Raw genomic sequence first — 24,215 nt, forward strand, 5'->3', positions numbered from 1 at the left:
CTATCATAGTTGGTGATGGTGACCCGAAGTGATAGTTCACCCAAAAATGTAAATGTACTCAATTTCAAGTGGTTCCAAACCTTTGGAAATGTCTTTGATCTGTTGAACACAAAAGAAGATATTTTGAAGAAAGCTGAAAACCTGTACCATTCACTTCCATTGCATTGCACAATTACAATGCAAGTCAATGGTTCAAAATATATTTTGTGTTGGAGGAAAGAAACTCAAACAGGTTTGGAACAAGTTAAAGGTGAGTAAATTTACTTATTAATGATGATATAATAAAAATAATAATAATGATTTAACAGTTGGCTGAACGTTTCCTTTAATATTAACGAAACTACCTCAATAGCTAGCGTTAGCAATCCGCGTCTAAAGTTAATTTTTCCTCGACGTCGTCGTGTTTTCTTTAGTATCATAGTGTGTTAATAATACTGTTACGTTTTTGTTGTGTAGTTTTCATTCTACTAAACATGTCATTCACAAACATACAGTAGCGAGCATTATCTTCCAATAATACTCGCTATATCATAAACATAATATCATAAACAGAGTCGTTTATTCAGCGATATCCCTCAGTTAAGTTAGCGTCGACAACCAACAACAAAAAGTTTTATTCAAAGAAATATTATGAATTTCAAATCCAAAATTTAACAACAACCACACGAGGGAGACAATATTACACTCATTTTGTACTCAGCAGGTGCAAAGCTCAAGTATTCCGAAGTGTTACAGTTTAAGGTAAGATGTCTCCGTCATTCCTCCACCCTCCCTTCATGCTCTGTAATCCTTTTAAGAAGTCTTCGTGCCGGGGGAAATCAGATTAGATTTAGGGCTGCTTTCAATAACACTCCACCATTAACCACCAGCAGATCCACCGCAGTGCTGAATAATGAATCTGGAATATGCGAGTCATCTACTGTGTGTGTGTCTGCTAAAAGACAATGTTTGTTACTTGTTTTTAATCGTGTGTGTTTGTGTGTGTAAAGGAGGAGTCAGCATGTGCCTGGTAGCTCCTTCCTCTGACCTTGGCTAGATAGAGATGGAGAGAGAAAGAGGGCAGTGTGTGTATGTGTGTTTGTGTGTGAAGCACTAGATCTAATTCCTGCACTGCAGATGTGTGTGTGACACCCCAGTAAATGTGGTTCCAGCACCAGCAGCTCTAGATGCACTTGGGATCTTGAGAGTTGCCAGAGAGAAGCAGAGCAAGAAATGAGGAAGGAAAGCATGACAGAAGCATGTACACACCGCAGGGAAGCAGCACGGTAAATATCACTTGCTAGTGTTGTGTTGTATTGCATGCATCTGTGTATGTGTGTGTGTGGCAGTGTTGATGTTTTGTGACAGGGTATTTAAAGCAACCTACATTTGATCAGATGCACGGACGGAGGTGGAAAGAGCTGAGAAAAGCATATGAATGCAGATGTGGGATGGTGCATGATTGCTTAGTAATGCTTTGTCTCTAATGAGTGGATATATGTATGAGTTCATTATATGCATATGCAGTGTTTTCATGGTTAAGTCAATGTCTGAATGGCTGACTATAGAGGAAAAAACTGATCGATCTTCTTTCTGCAGCAGTTGCCTTGCGTTCTGTAATCCTGCTCTCAAACAGCACAGCAGTCAATCACTCTGACATTCGAGAAGAGAGAAAGAGGACTAGGGATATTGATACAGGTCACTAATTTGGGGATTTTAGCCACATATGGATATGGTATTTGCTACAGGATATAAGGCACATACAGAATGTTGCTGATTTGTAACTTCATTCATTCATTTTTTTTCGGCTTAGTCCCTTTATTAATCAGGGGTCGCCACAGCGGAATGAACCACCAACTTATCCAGCATATGTTTTACGAAGTGGATGCCCATCACTTACCCAATTCACGTATAGCGCATGTCTTTGGACTTGTGGGGGAAACCGGAGCACCCGGATGAAACCCACGCAAACATGCAAACTCCACACAGAAATGCCAACTGTCCCAGCCGAGGCTCGAACCAGCGACCTTTTTGCTGTGAAGTGATTGTGCTACCCAGTGTGCCACCGTGATGCTTGATTTGTAACTTTTATATCACAGTTCTGACCTTTATTCACAGTTCAGATTTAGTATGGAAAAAAAAATCTGTCAGAATTGTGAGGTAAAACTTCCAAAGAGAGATGAAGGTTTAAGACAGGGGCGGACTTATTATTTGCTGGCCCTAAGCAATTCCAGGTAGGGGGCCCTAGCATTAGTAGATTAGATTTGTTTGTTTTTTTGTAAAATAAACTGAATGTTAAAAAGTATTTAAATAAATATTTGTAAAAATATTTAAAGTTGATTTTAATATTTAATAGAACCTTTATCTTCCTAAAGTAAAATGAAATGAAATGAATTTACAAAATTATAAAACAAGTTCGCAAACTATGAAATGTTAGTTAGCCATTTTTGTGATTATATTTTAATATAAATAATTAAAAAAACATTTGGTAGCACTTTATTTTGATGGTCCACTTGAGTATTAGTAGACTGTCTGCTTAATATCTGCTGATACTGCTCCTTCAACAGACATTTAACCGACCATAAGAAACTTTGCAAGTACATGTCAACTTAAACTAACCCTAAACTAACAGTCTACTTTTAATCTAATGAGAGTTAGTTGGCATGCAGATGAAATGTAACTTAAATTCAACAAACGGACCATCAAAATAAAGTGTGACCAAACATTTAAACAAATTTAATTCACAATCAATCAAACTAATCTTGTCACCATTCTCTATATGAATTGAATAATTGCTGTTTGTGAATTGCTGTTAACGTTCACTGGGAAATGTTGTTTTATGTGAACAGACCCTCTCTTAACAAACTCAAAGCGCTCATCATCTGACAGATGTTTCGGCCAGAAAGCAGGATCACGGAGGTAGCTGCGTTTAATTGTGTGTCTTAGGGCTGGGCCGATAAACTATAGTATATCGAATCGTGGTAACATTTGTGTCAATAACAATGATAAGCTCTGGACTTTATTACTTTATTTTGATCTGAGAGCCAATCACACAGCAGAAATACGCAACAATGGGAATCTAAAAGTGTGTTGATATTGGAGACCGCAGAAGATTTATCGGTCGAAAATATGGCATTTAATGGACCCTCTAATTTTGGTGGCTTCAGTCATTGTTGGGATACTCTTTTAAATCATAAGCATTAACAACTTATATTAAAATATATATAATTAGCATTCAATATGGAAAATAGTTATCAATATTGTATTTTTGCTATGTTGCCCAGTCTTAGTTTGTCTTATTTTTTCTTTTTTCTTAAATTTTCTCAAAATGCTCACTGTTGTACACTCTATCTCCACCTCAGCTCTACTCTGATCGCTTGCAGACTGGGAGTGTCTTTCAACCCCTCACACCTTGCACATGCGCAGTACAGAAGGAGTGGTCCACTATTCATGGGGGCCCTGATTTTGAAAAGTAATAATGTTAATATCTTAATAGTTAAAGACATATGTGATATACAACATATGATAGAAAATTTATAAAAGAGCTATATGATTAATGTAGGCTTCTTGGCATTGGTTGGGCCCCCTTATTCCCTGGGGCTCTAAGTGGCTGCTTACTTCACTTATTGGTTAAGTCCACCCTTGGTTTTAGATATAATTTATGAGAGGAAACTGTCAGAATTGTGATATTTAAACTTGCAAATGTGAGAAAAACATTTCATTAAGAAAATTGTCGGTAACACTTAAGTTATATATACATATACATATGGATATGGTGTTTGCTACAGGATATACATGTAAAGCACATACAAAAAGTAACTCATTTGTAACTTTCATCTCACAATTCTGACTTTTATTCACAAATCAGAAGATATAGTAGTAGTCTGACTGCAAAAAGTCAGAATTTTGAGGTAAAATCTCCAAAGTGAGAGAGATTAACACAGATTTTAGATATAAATTATGAGGGAAAATTGTCAGAACTGGTATATATAAACTTGTAAATGTGTGAAAACATTTCATTATGAAAATTGTTGGTAACGCTTTGTTTTTAAAGTGTGTTTACTATAGTAATTCCAAATAATTATGCATAATTGCTTGCAACTAACCCTAAACCTAACTTGCATTCTAACCATATGAATACATGTAATTAATCAATATTTAAATGAATACGCTGTAACAAGGACATCTTAAAATAATGTTTAGCCCAATAGTTTTTTCAAGAATCATTTGAAAGCATTTTTTTGAAATCCTTTTAAGTGCTCAATAGCAAATTCATCTTAAAATACTTGCCTGTTACTTAATTCTGAGTAATAAATTCTATATTCTAGTTCTGTTATAATATAGTAATAACATAGATCAGTGTTTGAATATGTGCAGTGAAATTTGGCACTTAAAAGTCACGAGAATACTTGATTTTTAGGATTACTGACATCAGACATGATGTGAAATATTCACATTAAACAACAAAATGTACATTTCTAATTGTTTTAGGTAATGTAATATCATTTTTTTCTGATTATGTGTTTACTAGATTGAGGACGGGATCAAACTGTCAGAAGAAAATATTATCTTAAACATTTACATTTATATTTTACATTTAGGTGTGTTCATATTTAAAAAAAAAACATTAGCTTTAGGAGATAATATATAGTGTGGTATCAGTATAAAGGACAACATTTCAAAACCTTTATAGTGCATTCAGTAATATTCACTATTGTAGATGATTTGCTTTTGGCCTCAGCACACTCAGAAATGTTCACAGTTGAAAGATTGGATTGACGGTTGCCTTGACTCACCCATAATCCCCCTCTTTCTCCCAGTGGGTTGCATTCGCGAGGGTTAATGCCAGACTGATTGAATAGGTCTCCGTTGTTAACACGCTATATCTGTGTGTGTCTGTTTTTGCACAATATAAGATGTACAATTGATTATTATATCATTTTCAAGTTGTGCACAAATTACACTGCTATTAATATTGAAAAAAAAGATATTGCAAACGAGATGGAAAATCAGCCATACAAAGCATTAGACATCAAAGTCACACTTCAGTATTCTGCTTAGCATTGCATATGATCACGAGATGTCAAATCAGCTGTTATCTGCAAGCTCATGTAATGAGTCATTCTTATGTGGGCGCTTATTAGAGGTCAAAACGATTCATCTAGACTGAATTACACGTCTGAATAATAGCACTGAATCAATTGAATCACTGCAGTTGCTGTAATCTTTTATAATGAATGTAATGAAGTGCTTTGCTGCTGTCTGTCATTGCTTGATGACTCTAAGCATTTTAATTCCACAGCCAATCAGAATGATGCATGAAGTAATTTAGTTTATCTTTTATTGGCTACTGTACTAATGTTACTTTTAGGGTTCGTTTTTTAACTTATAATTAATTTTCTTGTTCTTAAATGTTATATATATATATATATATATATATATATACTAGAGTGGCATGTTTTGAATGACTGTTAGTGTACATTTAGATCATTATAATCCCATTTTCATGTTCATTTGAGTTCATCAGCATCTTTTTATTCATGTTTAATACTAATCTCTGAGTTTGTATGAACTTTTTATTTGCATTACTTACACTTTTTACAACAACTATAGAGTCTGAAGCAAATCTTTTGAAGTGTACAATGTTGTGAATGTGATGCGTAAAGTCACTTGTATTATATAAAATTATGCAGTATGACATGTACAGTGCTCAGCATATATGAGTACCCCCCCCCCACACACACAAACAAATCTCGCATTTAAATGAATATTTTCTATAGGAAGCTTTACAATATTATATTTGTGCATATGCATTAGTTTAGTCAGTACTGAAGCCAAATCTGGAGCTTATCTAACAAAATAACCAATAATGGTTCAAAAATTAGTAGGCCAAATTTATATATTAAATAAATTTTTCAAAAATAGCAAAAATCAAGAGAAACCAAAAATATATTCAATTTAGTTGAAAAGTTGTAGTTTGTAATTTTTTTTCCTGAATATTTTGCTGTGTTATCTTTCCATTTCTAAAGATTTTCGGTGAGTAAAATATTATTTTAATAAGTATATTTGTTTAATAAATCTGTTTTGTTCAAATGCACCTATATATTACCCATATTCACTGAGAGTGGGATAAAAATATTAATTTTCAAAATGGGGTTTAGTCAGTTATGCTGAGCAATGTACCTGTTGAATGTATGTAAATACATATATAGTAAGCACACATACTTGAAAGATTTGTTAAATGAAATGCCACTGATTTTACTTTAATTTTATATTTACTTGAAATATTTTAATTGAAATATTTGGAAAAAAAGTCATCAGCTTATTAATCCCCCTAATTATACATGTATTTCATTCTATTTCTAATTATTTATTGCGATTATACACTGTAAAGCTAAAAAGTTGACTCATCTTATAAAGCAACCTGCTGCATAGCTTTAGTTGACTCAACTTAAATCGAGTCAAGTTTTTTTTTACAGTGTAAAATCACTGGGATGGCACCAGTCTGAGTCAAATTATATTTAAAGTTCTATTGAAATGATATGTTAAATTCTAATGATATAATTTCATTATAAATATTCAATTGACATTAAAATGCCTCTTATATAACTAATGATGCACTGATTGTCATTGAACTAAACAGCCAACGAGAGACGTTTTTGATATGCAGATAAAGAGAGACAAAATAATGTGGCAAAAGTTTTGCTGACACATCTACTTCACAGCCCGTCCATGCAAACTACTTTCCTCTGTTATAGATAAACACAAAAGTCTACTCCCCATTCAGTGTTTATCTCTTCTTCTCCCAGCAGCCACCAGAAATGATTCCTCCTCCTCAGCTCTCCTGCGTGTGGAATGTTTTGGAGGTGAGCTGACTCCTGTGTGAGTCTTCAGGAAGCAGCGATGTGGGACGGTCAGTCTGAGATGTGTCAGGCGCACATCCTATTCGACTCCTTCGTTCAGGCCGCCACATGCAAGGAGACCCTCCGAGCCTTTCAGGATCTGTGTGAAGAGTTGAATCTGCGTCCCGGCGGTCAACCACAGTTCTACCACACCCTGAGGAGCCGACTGCACTACTGGAAGGCCAAAGCACTGTGGGCCAAACTGGACAAAAGAGCCAGCCAGAAAGAGTACATGAGAGGCCACGCTTGCACCAGCACCACGGTACAATACATTTGAGGACTCTTAAAGGGATAGTTCACCCAAAAATTAACATATAACCTGTATCTAATCTTTATGTGTTTCTTTCCTCTGTTGAACAGTAAAGAAGATAGTTTGAAAAATGTTGGAAACCTGTAGCCATTGAATTACATAATATTTGTTTGTACCATGGAAGTCAATGGTTTCAGGTTTTCAGCTTTTTTGAAAAAGGTGCCCTATAAAGAAAATCTGGTAATTAGTTTGTGTAAATGGGCATGCTGTAGGACATGCATTATTGTTTCGTCTTTCTCAATTATGCAATTATTCAAGTGTCCAGTGGACAACAGGCCAATCAGAACACAAAACAGACTGTTTAGGCCCTCAGCATTTGCATGAAGCTATTTAAGCTCATGTTCTACATCATCCGGACCTTCAGATCCAAGATCCAAACCTAGACTGATATGTTGTGATGATACTCAATATCATTAATATGCAAGCGCCATGATGCGTTTTGAGGTTACAGCAATGATAAATTCCTCCCTTATTTTTAAGTATATCAAAGTTTATATTAAACTAACTATGCATGTGGGACTCTTATTTTGAAAACGGGAGATGCAGTTTGTTTTCTGTGCCTTAATAAGCAACGACTTCAGCTCGTCAGAATGCAAAATTTGGGATATAGTGACTGATATATCCTTTTAATGTATTAAACTATGGCTGACTTTCAGGTGTTTGTTGTGTGTTCAGTGCCTGATCATAGGTGCAGGTCCGTGTGGGCTGAGGACGGCTATAGAGCTGGGATTACTGGGTGCCAGGGTGGTTCTGGTGGAAAAGCGGGATGCTTTCTCTAGGAACAATGTCCTGCATCTCTGGCCCTTCACCATCCAGGATCTACGGGGTCTGGGAGCCAAAAAGTTTTACGGGAAATTCTGTGCTGGTGCTATAGATCATATCAGTGAGTCAACGTGAGATTAAACTTCATTTGTTTTTTTCTTACTCTTCTAATATATTATTCAAAATGTTGTTATACACCCTGTAAATCAATTCAAGGCACAAAAATATGTTTTTATAATTTTTGATCGCCCTCTAAAACAATTTACTGACATTATAAAGGACTAAGCCGAAGGCAAATGAATGAATGAATGATCTAGGCCGCTTAGGTCAGCGCAATTTAAAATAAATAAAAATTATATATTATATATAAAAATTATATAAATAATTTCTAAGTGGATCAATTAAAGTCAAAACGGATCCTTTTTATTCTGTTTTACCTACAAACATCATAATTTAAAAGTAAAAAGCCAAAACTTTACCTAGATGATTTGTGTTGGAGCCATAGATCATATACTGAAAGTAAGTTATTGTTTTCATCCATACAACGTTTCATCCAAGCAACTCATGCTATTGGCCAGCTGTTTGTTTTAACAGTTTATTTATTCTGTCACCTATAAATCTACCTACAAATGTTCAATTAAAATAGTTAAATAGTTTTTTCTGTGGCCTGTTATTAAAATCCCATTTTTACAGTAATTGGATTTGATTAGTTTGATGTTTAAATTAGTATGAAATAGAATTAATTTTGCACATACCATATTAAATATTTAAATCTGATTAAATATTTAATATATTCCTTGAATGATATTAAATGTATAATTTATATTATGGATAAAATAAATGTACCTTTGTCATACAATCTTGTGATGCCTATAAATTCTTGTGGCAGTTAATATTTTTGTTATATTTTACTTTTTGTTTAATAGTAAACACTAATAATATTTGCAATATATTAGCCATTACATAAATTTATTATCTTAAAGGTGTCACCCAGAATTACATTTTTATAATTTGTCGGAAAAGATCAGAGGAGTTTTTAAGGCAATAAACAAAACTTAGTTGGGGAAAAGTGTGGTTGCTAACCGGAAGTCCTTTGAATTAATAGTTTTGTTGCATTCTAAAACTAATATGTGATCATTTTTATAAATTGTTGACACTGTTTTTAAATTATTTGACTGAATTCTCACTCTTACCCCTAATTTTAGAAGCCATTTGTCTGTTTTAATCTGTAAACATTACAATACAAGAGCAAAATGGTTTTGAATGTTGTAAAGTCATTTAAATCTATCTATTTATGTGCAGGTATTCGTCAGTTGCAGCTGATGCTTTTAAAGGTGGCCTTGTTATTGGGTGTTGAAGTTCATGTGAACGTGGAGTTCAAACATCTACTGGAACCTCCAGAGGACCAGGAGAAACGTAAGAATTTATTCCAATAAAGTTTGACACGGATTTTACCAGCAGACATAATTGTTTGTCATGTTTGTCCTGTTCAGGTGTTGGTTGGCGGGCAGAGGTTCAGCCCAGCTCTCATCCAGTCAGACAACTGGAGTTTGATGTGGTTATTGGGGCAGATGGTAGAAGAAACACATTACCAGGTATCTGCAAAAACACCTTTGCCTCTAGTGTTACAGACTAATCAGTCAGAAATGCAACAAAAAGATGCTTTAGTTAGTGGATAATATGAAATCTGCTAATGATGGCAGTGTCTTGCTGGCTTTATCATTTTCTGTCTTACATGCATCAAACCCAAATATGTTGTCCAGACAATTTGTTCTCTAATTTAGTTTGAGCAATAGGAAATGATGTCATTTTGTGGTTATTAGTGACAAGGGCTAAAAAAGTCCTACCCCTTTTGACTTTATATGTGCAAAAAGACTTCTTAATAAAAGTTCAAATAGATTTTTGCATAAGTTAAAACTTCTTAGGCTGCTAAATAAGATAAAATATGTGATAAAATATGTCAGCCAGATAATGGCATCTAGAAATAGTGTACTAGATAAACAACAAGGGTTTTATATACAACAAGAAAAATGCATGTCAAACATGTTATGTAATGTGTATTTATATAGTGCATTTATTGTGTATGGCCATACACCCAAATCGCTTCACAATCATGAGGGAAGGGTCTCTCCACACCACCACCAGTGTGCAGCATCCACTTGGATATTATATAAACATAATTAGATAAAGCCCCAAAATATCTTTATAGTTTTGCCACTGTCATCCAGACCACTAGCTTTTAAAATCTACTAAAATGACTTATTATTTAATACATTTTAACTAGTAAAAATCAGAATGATGGTTACATTTTTGCATAAAATATTTTTGTAACACTGAATGACAATGAAACATTATTGTGTCCTTATTTTGACATTTATTTCCCCACAAAAAAAGACATTTTACTAGTATTTATTATGCTTTCTATACATAGAAAATCACAAGTCTAATTTTAATTAGATTCAAACACCCAAATGGCACATCTCGATATAAACGTCTGGAGTGATGTTTGAAGTGACTCGAGGTGAAAAAAAAGCGTATCACATGATCATAGTGTTTCGCCGTCATCTATAACAGACAGTTCCCTATTCTAATTTTACCCTGCTTTGGACGTCTTCACATCCCTCATTTATTTTTTGTGTTTGTTAACCACTGTGTAAGGCTCTGAATCGTATTTGTCTGGTAGGGTTTCGCAGGAAGGAGTTTCGCGGGAAACTGGCCATTGCCATCACGGCGAATTTCATCAATCGCAACACCACCGCCGAGGCTAAAGTAGAGGAGATCAGCGGTGTTGCCTTCATTTTCAACCAGAGGTTTTTTCAGGACCTCCGGCAAGCTACTGGTAATTAATTATCAACAGTATTTAAACAAACTGTTTAAAAAAAAACAAAAAAAAAACTCATATATTGAACTGAAATATGTTTTATGCACAGATAAAAGAATATCTAAAGGTATTTAGCATGTTTTAAAGGGCTAGTTAACCCAAAAATTAAAATAAAGTCTCATTATCACGTGTTTGAACTGCCATAGTATATTCTTATCCTACTATAGATGTCAATGGTTACAGGTTACTAACATTTTTCAAAATATTGTCTTTTGGGACACACTTTACATTTCATTAGTTTACTGTATTTACCAACATTAACTAATTAAGAACATACTTGTGCAGCATTTATTAATCATAGTTCAACGTTTACTAATGCATTATTAGCATCCAAGTCCATGCTTGTTAACATTAGTTAATGCACCGTGAGTTAACAATGAACAAATACAGCAATAAATGTATTGTTCATTGTTTGTTCATGTTAGTAAATGCATTAACTAATACAACCTTATTGTAAAGTGTTATCATATTTTGTGTTTAACAGAAACAAAGAGGTTTGAAACCATTTAAGATAAATGATGAGTAAATGTTTATATGTGGGTGATCTATCTTTTGAATTAATAATTTTATTTTTTACAACAAAATCACTGGAGTCAATTATTCAGTAAACCATCTATAAACATTAATTTACTTCTTTCTAAGTTAATAATGTCATGATACTGGAAATTTCTAACTTCAAAGTAAAGTGGCACGGTGGCTCAGTGGTTAGCACTGTCGCCTCACAGCAAGAAAGTCGCTGGTTCGAGACCTGGCTGGGCAGTTGGCATTTCTTTGTGGAGTTTGCATGTTCTACCTGTGTTGGCGCTGGTTTCCCCCACAGTCCTAAAACATGTGCTATAGGTGAATTGAATAAATTAATTTGGCTGTAGTGTGAATGAGTGTGTGTGTAAATATGAGAGGTTATGGGTGGTTCCTATTGCTGGGTTGTGGACAGAAGGGCATCTACTCTATTGTTTTTTTTTTTTAAAGCGAGTATCTCTATTTATCAGTGTATCAATATTTTTTTGACAACCTTATGAAAGAATCAGCAGCTTTGAATGAATAGATTGAATGATTCAATGAAACTCTCTAAGGCAGTAGCTTGCTGCCATCTACTGGTGGTTTAAATGTCATTTATTTATCCATGTAAGGCCTTAACCAGACAATATCCATTCATTCATTCATTTTCCTTTGGCTTAGTCCCTTATTTATTAGGGGTCGCCACAGCGGGATGAACCGCCAACTATTTCAGCATATGCTTTATGCAGCGGATGCCCTTCCACCTGCAATCCAATGCTGGGAAACACCCATACACTCTGGCCCAGCCGGGATTCGAACCAGCGACCTTCTTGCTGTGTCCACTTGTTTAATTATTATCGAAAATATTGTGACAATGTTGTGAACATTGACCTTTGTTTTAATGCAGATGAATGAGTTCGTCATTTGCTAGCTGATGTAATTGTAAACAATAATAAAGACCATCATTCATCATTTTCTATGTGCAGGAATTGATCTGGAAAATATAGTATACTATAAAGACGACACTCACTATTTCGTAATGACCGCCAAAAAACAAAGTCTTCTGGAGAAAGGAGTCATCCTGCGTGTGAGTCATTATATTATCTACTTTTGTTTTTCCATACTGGACACCAGTTGCTTTGTTAATGATTACTCTGTTATGTTTGTTTTGCAGGATTATGCTGACACTGAGATGCTGTTGTCCAGACATAATGTGGACCAAAATGCACTGCTCTCGTATGCACGTGAAGCAGCTGATTTCTCCACCAATCATCAGCTTCCGACGCTGGATTTTGCCATCAATCACTATGGGCAGTCAGATGTGGCCATGTTTGACTTTACCTGTATGTACGCCTCGGAAAATGCAGCAATGGTTCGCCAGCGTATGGGACATCCACTGCTCGTCGCTCTGGTGGGAGACAGTTTACTGGAGGTAAAGGAGCAGGAATGGAAAATAGTACAATGTAACAACAGTATTTTATTAGTATTATCAGTAACAGTATTATTATTTTTATTATTGGTAAATTTGTATAGTAATTTTGTTTTTTTAGTCTTGATTTGCAGTGGAAATATATAAAATGTTAAAAATGTTAATGTATTGTCAATAGAGATGCAATGTATATTAGTATTATATTGGTTATTGGCCATTATCACTGTCTGCCTATTTTTAAATGATTGATTTTGGATTTATATATTAGTACAACAATTTTATTTCCTCTGTTTTTAAATCTGCCACCGATATTATGAAAAATTCAATACAAGATTAATATTAAATTCATAATATTAGTTATTTTATTTTTTATTACTTTGTTATATTTACTTTTTATTCATATTGTAATTTTTTTGTTCACTTTTATTTTTATTTAATTTATTTTTTACAATACAGAACAGTAATTTAACAGAAAAAAACATGCTAACATATATCATTACATACACATATATTAAAATGCACATACATAACTACCTACTGTAAATATATATATATATATATATATATATATATATATATATATATATATATATATATATATATATATATATATATGTATATATATATGTATATATATATATATATATATATATATATATATATATATATATATATATATATTTATACACAATATAAACTTGCAAGTAAAGTAGATAGCTATATCTCTTCTAATTACAATTCATATAAATGTGGATGTCTTTATATTCCCTATATATCAACCATGATTGGAACTAAAATATGCAGGACACTGTCCCTCCAGGACTGAGTTTGGACACCCTGCTATAAAGTATAGAAAAAATATATAGATAAAATTGTACAAATATAGATTTCATTGTATATACACATTTTTATATTTCATACAGCCGTTCTGGCCAATGGGAACAGGGATAGCTCGGGGCTTCCTGGCAGCGATGGACACGGCGTGGATGGTGCGCAGCTGGGGTCAGGGTAACACTCCTCTGGAGGTTCTGGCTGAGAGGTCAGGCCTAAATCAAGGCAGACTTATTACCTTTTATGCTCCATCATCTTAATTTTGTCCTAATATCTTGCTTTGTCTGCTCTCCTGTTACCCAGAGAGAGTGTGTATCGGTTGCTTCCTCAGACAACACCAGAAAATGTCAGTAAAAACTACAGCCAGTACAGCGTGGATCCTGCTAGCCGCTATCCCAACATCAATATGCAGCTCATCAACGCCGCTCAGGTTAAAAACACATTGTCTTCATTGAATTTTATAGGTATAATTGGAGACATTGGAAACATATTCGATTTTAATCATCCGCTGACTGCTAATTGTTTCACATTTAACAGAAAAAAATACATTTCTTTATAGTATTATTTTAATTAAGTCTTTTACATTAGTAACAAGAGTTAGTCAATAAAAGAAGTGACCATTTTAAACCTTTTAGCTAAATGTCACACTTTATAGTGCAATTGAGTTCAATGTGGCCAATGAAATCAAAATTCACAGAGGAACATTGATACCTTCCGTGTTTCTTTTAATATATTGGTTTTGATGTTTTACATTAGAACTGTTAGCGTAAGAACTTTTCACATTAGTATTTTCTCAGTGAGAGCTTGTACCTTTTAGTGCTTCAGATCTTATCAGTGAGGGAATGTGACATCTTTTTCTGTATCATATATAGTTTATAGTTATGGGAGATATAGTACATTTATATTATATAGGTTAGTTTCTTGACTAACCGCATCTGTTTAATGTTTATCTTCTTTTTTTTTTTTCATATTTATTTTGTGTTGTCACTTGTCACTTTATGTACACTGGAAGCTTCTGTAGCCAAAACAAATTCCTTGTGTGTGTGATGCACACTTGGCAATAAAACTGATTCTGATTAACAGAATGCCACAAGATTTATGAACATAAAGTTATTTTGTAATGTAGAATTAGGAAAACAATTATTTAGGACTTTTCTAAATTAAATATTAGCAAAAGAAGAGTAAAATATAGTATTTTGATGAATTTAGTTTTTTTTTTTTAAACGAATTGATTAATACAGAAGAAATTATTTTCAACTATATACGCTCGGATTGTATTAGCACAAACTAGGGTCAAATATGGACAAACCCAATGTTGTTGTGTTTTTTTATTTATTTAGATTTATATACATTACTTTAACTGTTTAATTTTAACTGTTGGGATGTGTCCATATTTGACCCAGCATTGGGTTAAGACAACCCAGCATTTTCAGAGTGTATTTTGGCATAAAATATTGTATTGTTATGGCCTGTCAAATTATTAAAATATTTTAAAATATAATCATTTCAAAAAAAGCAAAATTTATATAGCAGTTATAAAATCCCCCATATACAGAGATGATGATGATGATGATGATGATGATGATAATGAGGATGAAATGTATATTCAGGTGCGCCACCTCATAGACACAGGTGAGGGTCCTGTTTTGGGTCTTGATGCTGTTAGTTCTCCACACCCAAGACTTACACGGCAAGGTACGTCTGATTTTGTGTATACATCATCTACTAATTATACAGTATTTATACTGGTGAATCTGTCATGTTGTCTGTCTTTGTGTGCATCTGTGTCTGTGTAGAGTCAATGGCTCGGTACAGTAAACTGCTGAGCTGGTGTCAAGAACACACTCACGGTTACAGGAACGTGTGTGTGACGGATTTCACCACTTCCTGGAGGAGCGGATTGGCCCTGTGTGCTCTCATTCACACATTCAGGCCTGACCTCATGTGAGTCTAAGAATAATATATGCACACCACGTGCAAATTATGTGTTGGTTATTAGTTTTAAATATGGCATATATGTATTTGTTTATTGACACTACAGAGATAAAAAGTAAATAAATGAAAATGATCGGCTGATTAATACAGTTCATGAATAAGTACCATTTTACGTTAAATATTGGTATTTATTGACATTTCAACTTATTACCAATCACTTACTAATTATTCAGCTTAGTTCCTAATCAGGGAACCACAGGAGAATGAACCACCAGTTACTCTAGCACATGTTTTATGCAGCTGATGCTCTTTTAGCACTGGGGAATTATTCCTCTTTATTGACTTTTAGTTATTTATTCCACTTTATTTATTTATTCCACTTTATTACATGCTTTTTTACTTTTTCATCACTCAATTTTTATATATTTCATAACTATTTGTTGTTTGTTAAAATGAACAAGATAATGCACTGAATACCAACATCAACAGTATTGATGAAGACAAGTTTTGGTGAAACACGTATGCTGTGCATAATAGTGATGTTTTTAATGTAATAACCATGTTAATAAAGGCTTTTTAATTTTGTCCCTTTTTTTTTAAACGCCTTGGACTTATGATTTTGTAAATCCTTTATCCAAAAAGACATTAAATAATGTTAAACACTGGCACATTAATTACCCCTGAAGCACTTTTTGTTTGATTTTGGATAAACAGAATTTATTTCAAGTATGTTTATTGAGAATATACATATCATGATATAGATTTACAAAAGTAGGGTGAACATCAGGATATTCCTTTATTAACAATTAGCAAAAAGAAAAGTAGAATGGTAAATAAAATACACCAAACAGCACACACCCACCCACGCATGGTGTTCTTGTGTTTAGATGTAATTTTGTCAAAACATTTGTCCTATTGATGTTAAATGAAGGTAGTTACAATGGTTAAAGGTCACATGAAATTAAAATAAAGATTTTTAGATGTTAGTATCAGTATTGTTAGCTTTTAGGATATCTATAATCTAGTGTGCTCCAAAACAGTGACCCAATTTGCGTTTTGAACATGTAAAACTGATATAAACATGTAAAGCTTGTAGTTTCTCACCTCCGCCTAAATGGATCAACGGTTTTATTGATGTCACCTCATACTTCAGTTTCTCATCACATCATAACCAATCAAATGCTTTCTAGTATCTGACATGACCCGCCCCCTTCAAGACGCTTCACATTTGATGTGCTTGAGCTCAACCACTCGTTGGCAGAGCGGTGATAAAACAAAACGCTATTGGCTTAATTTTTGGCTTATGTCCCATCCTCTCTTCATGTTTCGGTTGAGATTACGTCAAACATTGAATAAAACTGCACATATCAAAGCACTTAATGGGACCTTTAATGAAAAAAAAAATAAATAAAAACGATAATGTTAAAAAATGATGCAAAAAAAGGGTTTTGCATATATTTAAATGTTAACATTGTACTCCCTGTTGTCTAAACGTACTGTTATATTAATGCAATACTTTAATGGGTTTTTTAACAGTACTTTCAACATCTAAAAGAGGTTCAGGGTCTAAAAATCTGTGCTGATTGTTTTACTGCATTGAGGTTTTTCTGAATGTGTGACTCTTTGTTTTCTCGCAGTGATTTTGCATCTCTGGAGGAGGGCGAGGCGGAGTTCAGTGGTCAGCTGGGTTTGGATGTGGCGGAGCAGGAATTTGGAATTTGTCCTATAATGACCGGCAAGGAGATGAGTGCGCTGGAAGAGAGTGACTCTCTCTGTATGGTCATGTATCTCAGTCAGCTTCATGAGCTCCTCAAAGACACAGCGCCACCTAGCGGTCAGGATAAAGACTATCTCTTATTAGATGTCATATTGTTGATCTTTTATGTTTTTATGTACACTTTATTTATTATTATTCTCACAGGAAGTCAGAGCTCAGAAGAGAAAGCGGTTTTGTTCTCCAGCAGCAGATCACCAATCTCACTGCTCAGCAAACTGGGACAGAGTTTGTCCCGTAAACGTAATCCTAAGGTACAGTGATAAATGTATGAATGCTTTCTTATATGGTTAATGTGCTCATGTTTAGCGTGGTTGTTTTTAATGTCTGTCAGGATAAGAAAGAGAAGGAAGCAGACAGTGTTGGAAAGAGGAGGAGAACAAGCCAGGCTGGCCAGTCAGAAGAGGCGAGTTGTTTTAACATTGAGAAATAATGCCATTATGACATTTTGTTTATTTAAAGCTGCAGTATGTTACTTTTATAGCTTCAAAAATAAACTAAAACCTATTGTCGAGAAGCAATATAGGAAATCAGCCTGTTTACCTTCTCTGATTTGCAGTGGTAAGATTAAAACTAATATACTATTATTTTAATATAACCCTAACCTGATTTCACCAAGTAGGGCATGGTTTAACATCTTGATCCTGGAACAACATTCCAATCAGCCAATCAGAATTAAGGAGTACGTTTACAGTTTACCGTTTTTAGGTTTAGGTTTACGGTTAGGTTTATGCACTTCTACATGATTGTTATCCAACTATTACTGCTCACTGATTTTGGGAATAATTTACAGTTATGGTTAGGTTTAGTTATGGTATGGATTACATTTTCAAACAAAAATGGTGTTCCAGGATGAACACAGAATTTAATCCAGGATCGCATTGTACTTTTCAAAACCATGACATTCAATAATATAAGATATTAATTTATAATTTGTGTTATTGGGTCTGTTTTGCGGTAAATGTCATATGAATAGATAGGAAAGCAAGCAAGTAAATAAATAAGTCCTATGCGTATATGATTGATTATAAAATATAAATGAATGGATACTGAAATTTAATTTAAATGGCAATAATAGCAACATACTGGTGTGTGTGTGTGTGTGTGTGTGTGTGTGTGCGCGTGCGTGCGTGCGTGCGTGCGTGCGTGCGTGCGTGTCTGTGTCTGTGTGTATAAATAAATAAATAGTTTTGTATATAAAAAAAATTATTTATCACTTATTAATAGGCATACGTAGATTAGTTTTCTTCACACGCATTATAAAATACAAATCATAGTAAAATAAATATGTAAGTTGCCTAATAATCAAATAAATAATGTCCTTTAATGGACTAAAGATTTATAAGTACCATATAAATAAAGTCTAGTTTATTAAAAGCATTTTATTCTCAGACATGGATATAAAGTAATATAATAATTTAATAAGAACTACTAAATGGGGGAAGGGGAGTTGTAGATTTAAGATGCATAGATTAAACAGTATAGCTATTTCTTTTTAGTGAAAAATGTTAAAAAGCATTCATATTGACCCTTACACTGTAGTTATATAATATTGTGTTTGTTTATCCGTCATCTATAAAACACCAATTTTCCCCCACTTTCTGTTTATCATCTGTGATATTTTCCACTTATAGGATGATGCTCCTCACGACACCGATGAAAATAAGTCTCCAGCAGAAAGTCCAGGCTCAGAACCGAAGGTCTCTGAGGGTCACAGCAAGGTTCGATCCATGGCATCGCTCCTGCTGGCTAAATTTGAGGAGAGCTCGCCATCGCCCTCAGCCACTGCAACACGCAGACAGGTGTGTGAGTATCTGCTTCATTGATTGTGGCCTTTTCCATGTGTATGTTCCATGTGTATGTAAATCTTTTAAGATTTCTATATGAAATCTAATACATGGAATTTAATGCAAATGGATTTGACATATATAAAATGTGTTATATATGCAAAATATATTTTAAATATTGCAAAAATGACTGCAGATGACTGATTTCCCAACTTATAAAATATCAAATATGTACATATGTTCAAAATACATGATATTTATTAATAAATGACCTTATATGAACACATATATAACATTATAGCTAATATATTTTAACATATTTGTAATTCCAGTGGTTCCAAATCTGCAATTTTTGAAATATATGAAGAATATATGACACATTTTATAAATGCCAAATCCATATATGAACTAGTTTGTCATTTGCATATATTGCCATTTTTATGTAAGTGGTGAAACAGGGTCAACAAGTAGACATGAATGTGGAGAAGGAAAATGGACCAATTAAATTATGCTAGTGTGACTTGACAATAATATTGTATGAGACAGTATTTAAGGCCCTTGTAGCCATCATTTAACTTGATTCGTTATGTTCTGGTTCTGACAGTCACTGAAAAAATCATAAAAGGGTGAAGTATTTTATTGCGCTTATAATAAGTTGTCACAACACCTCAGTCTGTCATTAGTGCATTTGTGCTGTGTTTCTAATATAAAGTGAATTAGCACCCCTTGCCCTAGCAAAATCTGCTGACTCAACGTGTGATCCCTGTGGAAACTTAGCTCACAAGCTTTAGCGTGGTGCTAACCGTCTCAACTAGAGTTGGCAAAGCCCCTTTAAGATACATTAGGCAGAGTTTAAAGGGCATTTCATTAGATTAAAAGCCATTCAGAGGATTGACACTAATTACTGCAGCATTAGAAGACGTTTCGTTCTCATAGTAGCTTAGTTTTACTTTACATTTGATGGCCAAACACACAATAAAAGAAGAGATGTGAGGATGTGTTTACATTACAAGGAAAAGCTCAAAGTTCACTCTCTGCCAATATGAAGGATTAGAAGTAATAAAAAAAATACCTTATTTATAGTGCAGTATTGTCAATTTCAATGATACAAATATCTGATCTGTTTGTGTTTCCAGCTTTTTTTTTGGTTTTCCCAGTATGAAGAGGTTATGAAGGAGCTCTATGTATAAAGATGCTTAAGGCTCAACAGCCTATCAATGCAACAGCCTATTGCTAATAGTGACTAGAGGGATCGGGACATGTGATTTGAGGGTCTTAACTGAAAATCTCTGGAGAGAATGATTTATTGTCTCCATTTTCTTTGGTACGGACTGACTTTGCCTTTGACTGACAGATTTTATCTTGATTTTAACAATGACAGATTGCAGATTTTATCTTAATTTGTGCAGTGGTCACCAGAAGGTTGCCAAATTGCTTTGCATATTTGCCATGATGCTGTAAGGTGTTGATATATGGTTGACAATCATTTCTAGGGAGTTGATATTAGATTTTTTTTCAGTAGTTTTTCCAAAATATATAGAAGTATACTGCGTGTTTTAAAATTTTGTTACACTGGTGGAAGAGTCTTAGTAGTTTCCAGCATATTTGCTAGGGCGTTTTGGGTGATTGCTATGTTTTGTTGTAAAACAAAAGCAACAGTAATGATTTTAGCGAGGGCAGTTCACACTGAGAATGGTAATATAGTTGAATGCAAATATCGTAATTATTGTTAAATGTATCTTTACAATTATAATTATGGATTTCTTTATTCTTTATTGCTCCATTTACAAACATTTTACTCTTATTTGATACTTTTTTTTTTGTTAATTTGTCTTTGTGATGGTTTTCATCTCAGAAGTGTTTTCCATTCCTGCTTGATTTGCATCCTCCCTCATCTTTTGATTTGTAGAGCTACATTCACATGTATACCGGCGGAGTGAGCTCATTGGCTCAGCAGATAGCCAGTCAGATTCAAAGTCAGCAGGATCAGGCTCCCAAGCTCCTTCACAGGAGGGAGTCGGTAAGACTTCACCTGTAGTGCCGTCAACAAACTTTCGCTACTAACATTGTGACTGTTTTTATGTCCTCTTTTTTTATTTTCCAGTGTGCACTAGGCCTCTAATGCTGACTTTTTGTTTTTATAGTATATATGCTAATTACTAGTACTAGAGTGTGTGAGTTTCTCTACGTAATCCAATTCCTCTAATAAGGCTCAACGCTTTGCAGCTGTCATTCCTTGAAAGTGCTGCAATCAAATGAAATTTCTTGTATCTGTGGCATATGATGAAATCTGAGCTTGGTTTGAAGCATTTCAGAATTAATTTTACATATTAGGATTATTATTATTTCTAATATAATATAATATAATATAATATAATATAATATAATATAGTATAATATTTATTTTATGTATATATTTTATAAAAAATATTAAATATCTATATAAAAAATATGATTAGCACAAATTATAATTAATAGTTTGTATTTTATATAACATACATAAATACCTTTGCAAAAATTTAAATAAATCAATAAATATCTATGCATTTCTTTAATATTAAGGCACTTTGTCACCCCATAACAACTCATCTCGTTTTCTGTCCATGTCAAGCATCTTTATTTTGTCTTTGACCTTTGACTTCTCATCTGTAGGGTTCTCAGAAGGAGTTTCCAGTAAATGTCGGCAGCAGTGATGTGTGTTATTTCTGTGGCCGTCGTGTTTATGTCATGGAGAGACTGAGCGCAGAGGGAAAGTTCTTCCACAGGAGCTGCTTCCAATGCGATCACTGCAGCTCCACGATACGCCTCTCCAACTACACTTATGACCAGCTGCATGGTACTTGACTCTAATAAGTTTCAGACAGAATTTGCTGACATTTTTTGCTATTTATGCACATAATTTTGTAGAAAAAAAATTAAATCTGTGTATTAAAGCATAATGATTTTCTCAGTATATTAACTAAAAACTAAAAAAATGAAAACAATAACTTTTAACTTTTATTTAAGCTTTACAATGCAAATAAAATTAGATACATTTGTTTGGTAAACAAAGCAAGTCTCTCATAGAACATATCTACCATTAGACAGAAAATAGGCCTGTCACAATAATCAATATATCGACTTATCGCACGACATATGGACATGACCTCAATCCTTTCTGATGATGCAATATATATAAAAAACTATTCTAGCACCATTTTAGCTGGTTGTGTCCACATCTCTGTCTCTATTGCAGGGGTCAGTGTCAGTATGGTTAAAAACACTACAGTATTTACTATAAATGACTATAATACATTTTCATGTGAGTGTCTGACAACTCAAAATAGATCTGGTAGGAGATATCGCAGCCTCTGTTACTTTCTACCTTGCACTTTTTACAACATTTATTATTATTTATTTAGGATATTATATTTTTCATTCTGATTCCAATATCTAATTATTAAATTGTTAAAATGACTATAATTAAATTACATATATTGTCATTCTGACGTTATATAATGTACTTGCATTTTGATGCCATTTTATAATGTTATATAATGTCTTAAAATGGTTTTAAAATGGCGATAATATTGTTTATCACAGTATATTTTGGTGCAATATATCGTACAACAAAGAAATAGACATCGTGACAGGCCTAGACAGAAAATATATATTTTTAAACTGCATTGTAAATAAATCATATAAGTTTGCTATAAATTTGCATATAGTCAATAATATTACTGAAATTAATATAAAAACGTAACTAACATACATATATTTACACACATTCACGTAAGTAAATAAATAGTCTCAATGATGGGCTGAACATCTGCAGATTTCAGCACACGCAGATTCCATGTGGCCTTAGTAATAACTAATAAAGTCATTAGTCAGTGATTCTAAGATTTTATGCTCATATTAAATATAATAGGTTTTCAGCTTTTATAGATGCTGTCACAAGATGTACGTGAAAATGCCCTGTTGTTTTGTGTTGCTGTGGGCAACTTTTTTTAGACCAGACAAACTGCTCTTTTGTTAGCCCAGTCATAAGGTCTGAGTGTGTGTTGGGACAGGGCTTATATTGTTGTTCTATAATGACAGTAGGGCACACATACACACACACAAACTGAAGGCCCTGAGCAAACTGCTACTTAAACATATTTTTTTATAAAAATAGCAATCAGAGCTCTCCTCAGTTGTAACTGATAGAGATCACATGATTGGAACACTTCAAATTTAAAAAAGAGGCGGCATTCGGACCGGCAACAGTATAAAATGAGGCATTTACTCACTACATCAGCTACTTATTTTCCCCTGTTTTGGTTTGTACAGGCAAGTTTTACTGTAAGCATCACTTCAGCTTCAGACTGGCAAGTGTGGCACAGAGAAAGAGACCGGCCCCACCGGTGGCCCCTCGGCCTGCGCAGGTAAACTCAAATATCATCAGATCACAAGTATACTTCATTAAGAGATCTGTGCGTCTGTGCTTAGATTTTAGACTTAAGATTTTTGGGAAAAGGAATGCATGTGCATGATCAAATATTAATTATTAACTGGATGCATGATAGATTTATGAAGCAATTCTGTAAATAGTACTTTTTTTGCTAATTAATTTTTTATATACTAATTTTAAAAGCAATAAATTAAATTATACTACAGTTTTAATTGTTACTTAATAAATAAAATAAATAAATAGATACACATAATGCTTACCTCAATTATTTATGCATATATAGAGAATTAGAATATTTGTGTGCTGTTTTATTATTTATAAGTATTAAATAAATATCTGTTTTATAGTACACAAGAATTATTAGAATAAGGACTGTATGTCTGGCAGATTTAGAAGTACTTTAAAATTAAGAATAGCTTATAGCGTAGCCTTTACTGCCATAAATACTATATTTTATGTAATAAAAAAGATAATTCTTTTATTATGTAGTTTGGACTTTTTCATGCTTTGAGGATAGGACAATAGAGATATAACAGTTAGATTAACAATGAGAGTAACATCTAGTTACAGTTAATATATTTACACATATAAATGTACATGTCTTTGTTTTTTAGTTTATATTGAATTTAAATATTTATCCACTTTATGTAAAACCTTATATATTTATAGCATTTATAACATAAAATATATATATT

At 33.5% G+C, this 24,215-nt stretch overlaps 1 protein-coding gene across 8 annotated transcripts in view; it reads left to right on the top strand.

The window, feature by feature from the left end:
* The first annotated feature begins 1,083 nt into the window (after positions 1 to 1,083).
* The window catches only part of mical3b (microtubule associated monooxygenase, calponin and LIM domain containing 3b), a 41,351-nt gene continuing 18,219 nt past the window's right edge, over positions 1,084 to 24,215 (top strand). For 3 of the 8 annotated variants that reach the window (XM_056455944.1, XM_056455946.1, XM_056455943.1), the window contains exons 1-19: positions 1,085 to 1,265; positions 6,792 to 7,143; positions 7,867 to 8,074; positions 9,256 to 9,369; positions 9,447 to 9,548; positions 10,637 to 10,792; positions 12,319 to 12,419; positions 12,507 to 12,764; positions 13,685 to 13,800; positions 13,896 to 14,022; positions 15,203 to 15,287; positions 15,389 to 15,536; positions 17,165 to 17,361; positions 17,449 to 17,555; positions 17,636 to 17,707; positions 18,936 to 19,103; positions 20,998 to 21,108; positions 21,741 to 21,924; positions 23,400 to 23,494. In XM_056455944.1, coding sequence (XP_056311919.1) covers positions 6,883 to 7,143; positions 7,867 to 8,074; positions 9,256 to 9,369; positions 9,447 to 9,548; positions 10,637 to 10,792; positions 12,319 to 12,419; positions 12,507 to 12,764; positions 13,685 to 13,800; positions 13,896 to 14,022; positions 15,203 to 15,287; positions 15,389 to 15,536; positions 17,165 to 17,361; positions 17,449 to 17,555; positions 17,636 to 17,707; positions 18,936 to 19,103; positions 20,998 to 21,108; positions 21,741 to 21,924; positions 23,400 to 23,494 — 2,610 coding nt within the window. In that variant the 5' untranslated portion in view covers positions 1,085 to 1,265; positions 6,792 to 6,882. Of the gene's footprint in view, positions 1,266 to 6,788; positions 7,144 to 7,866; positions 8,075 to 9,255; positions 9,370 to 9,446; positions 9,549 to 10,636; positions 10,793 to 12,318; positions 12,420 to 12,506; positions 12,765 to 13,684; positions 13,801 to 13,895; positions 14,023 to 15,202; positions 15,288 to 15,388; positions 15,537 to 17,164; positions 17,362 to 17,448; positions 17,556 to 17,635; positions 17,708 to 18,935; positions 19,104 to 20,997; positions 21,109 to 21,740; positions 21,925 to 23,399; positions 23,495 to 24,215 lie in introns of all 8 variants that reach the window. The other 5 variants (XM_056455940.1, XM_056455942.1, XM_056455941.1 and 2 more) reach the window with 4 other exon arrangements.

The sequence above is a fragment of the Danio aesculapii genome, chromosome 4 (genome assembly GCF_903798145.1).
Source record: "Danio aesculapii chromosome 4, fDanAes4.1, whole genome shotgun sequence".
Lineage (NCBI taxonomy): Eukaryota > Metazoa > Chordata > Actinopteri > Cypriniformes > Danionidae > Danio > Danio aesculapii.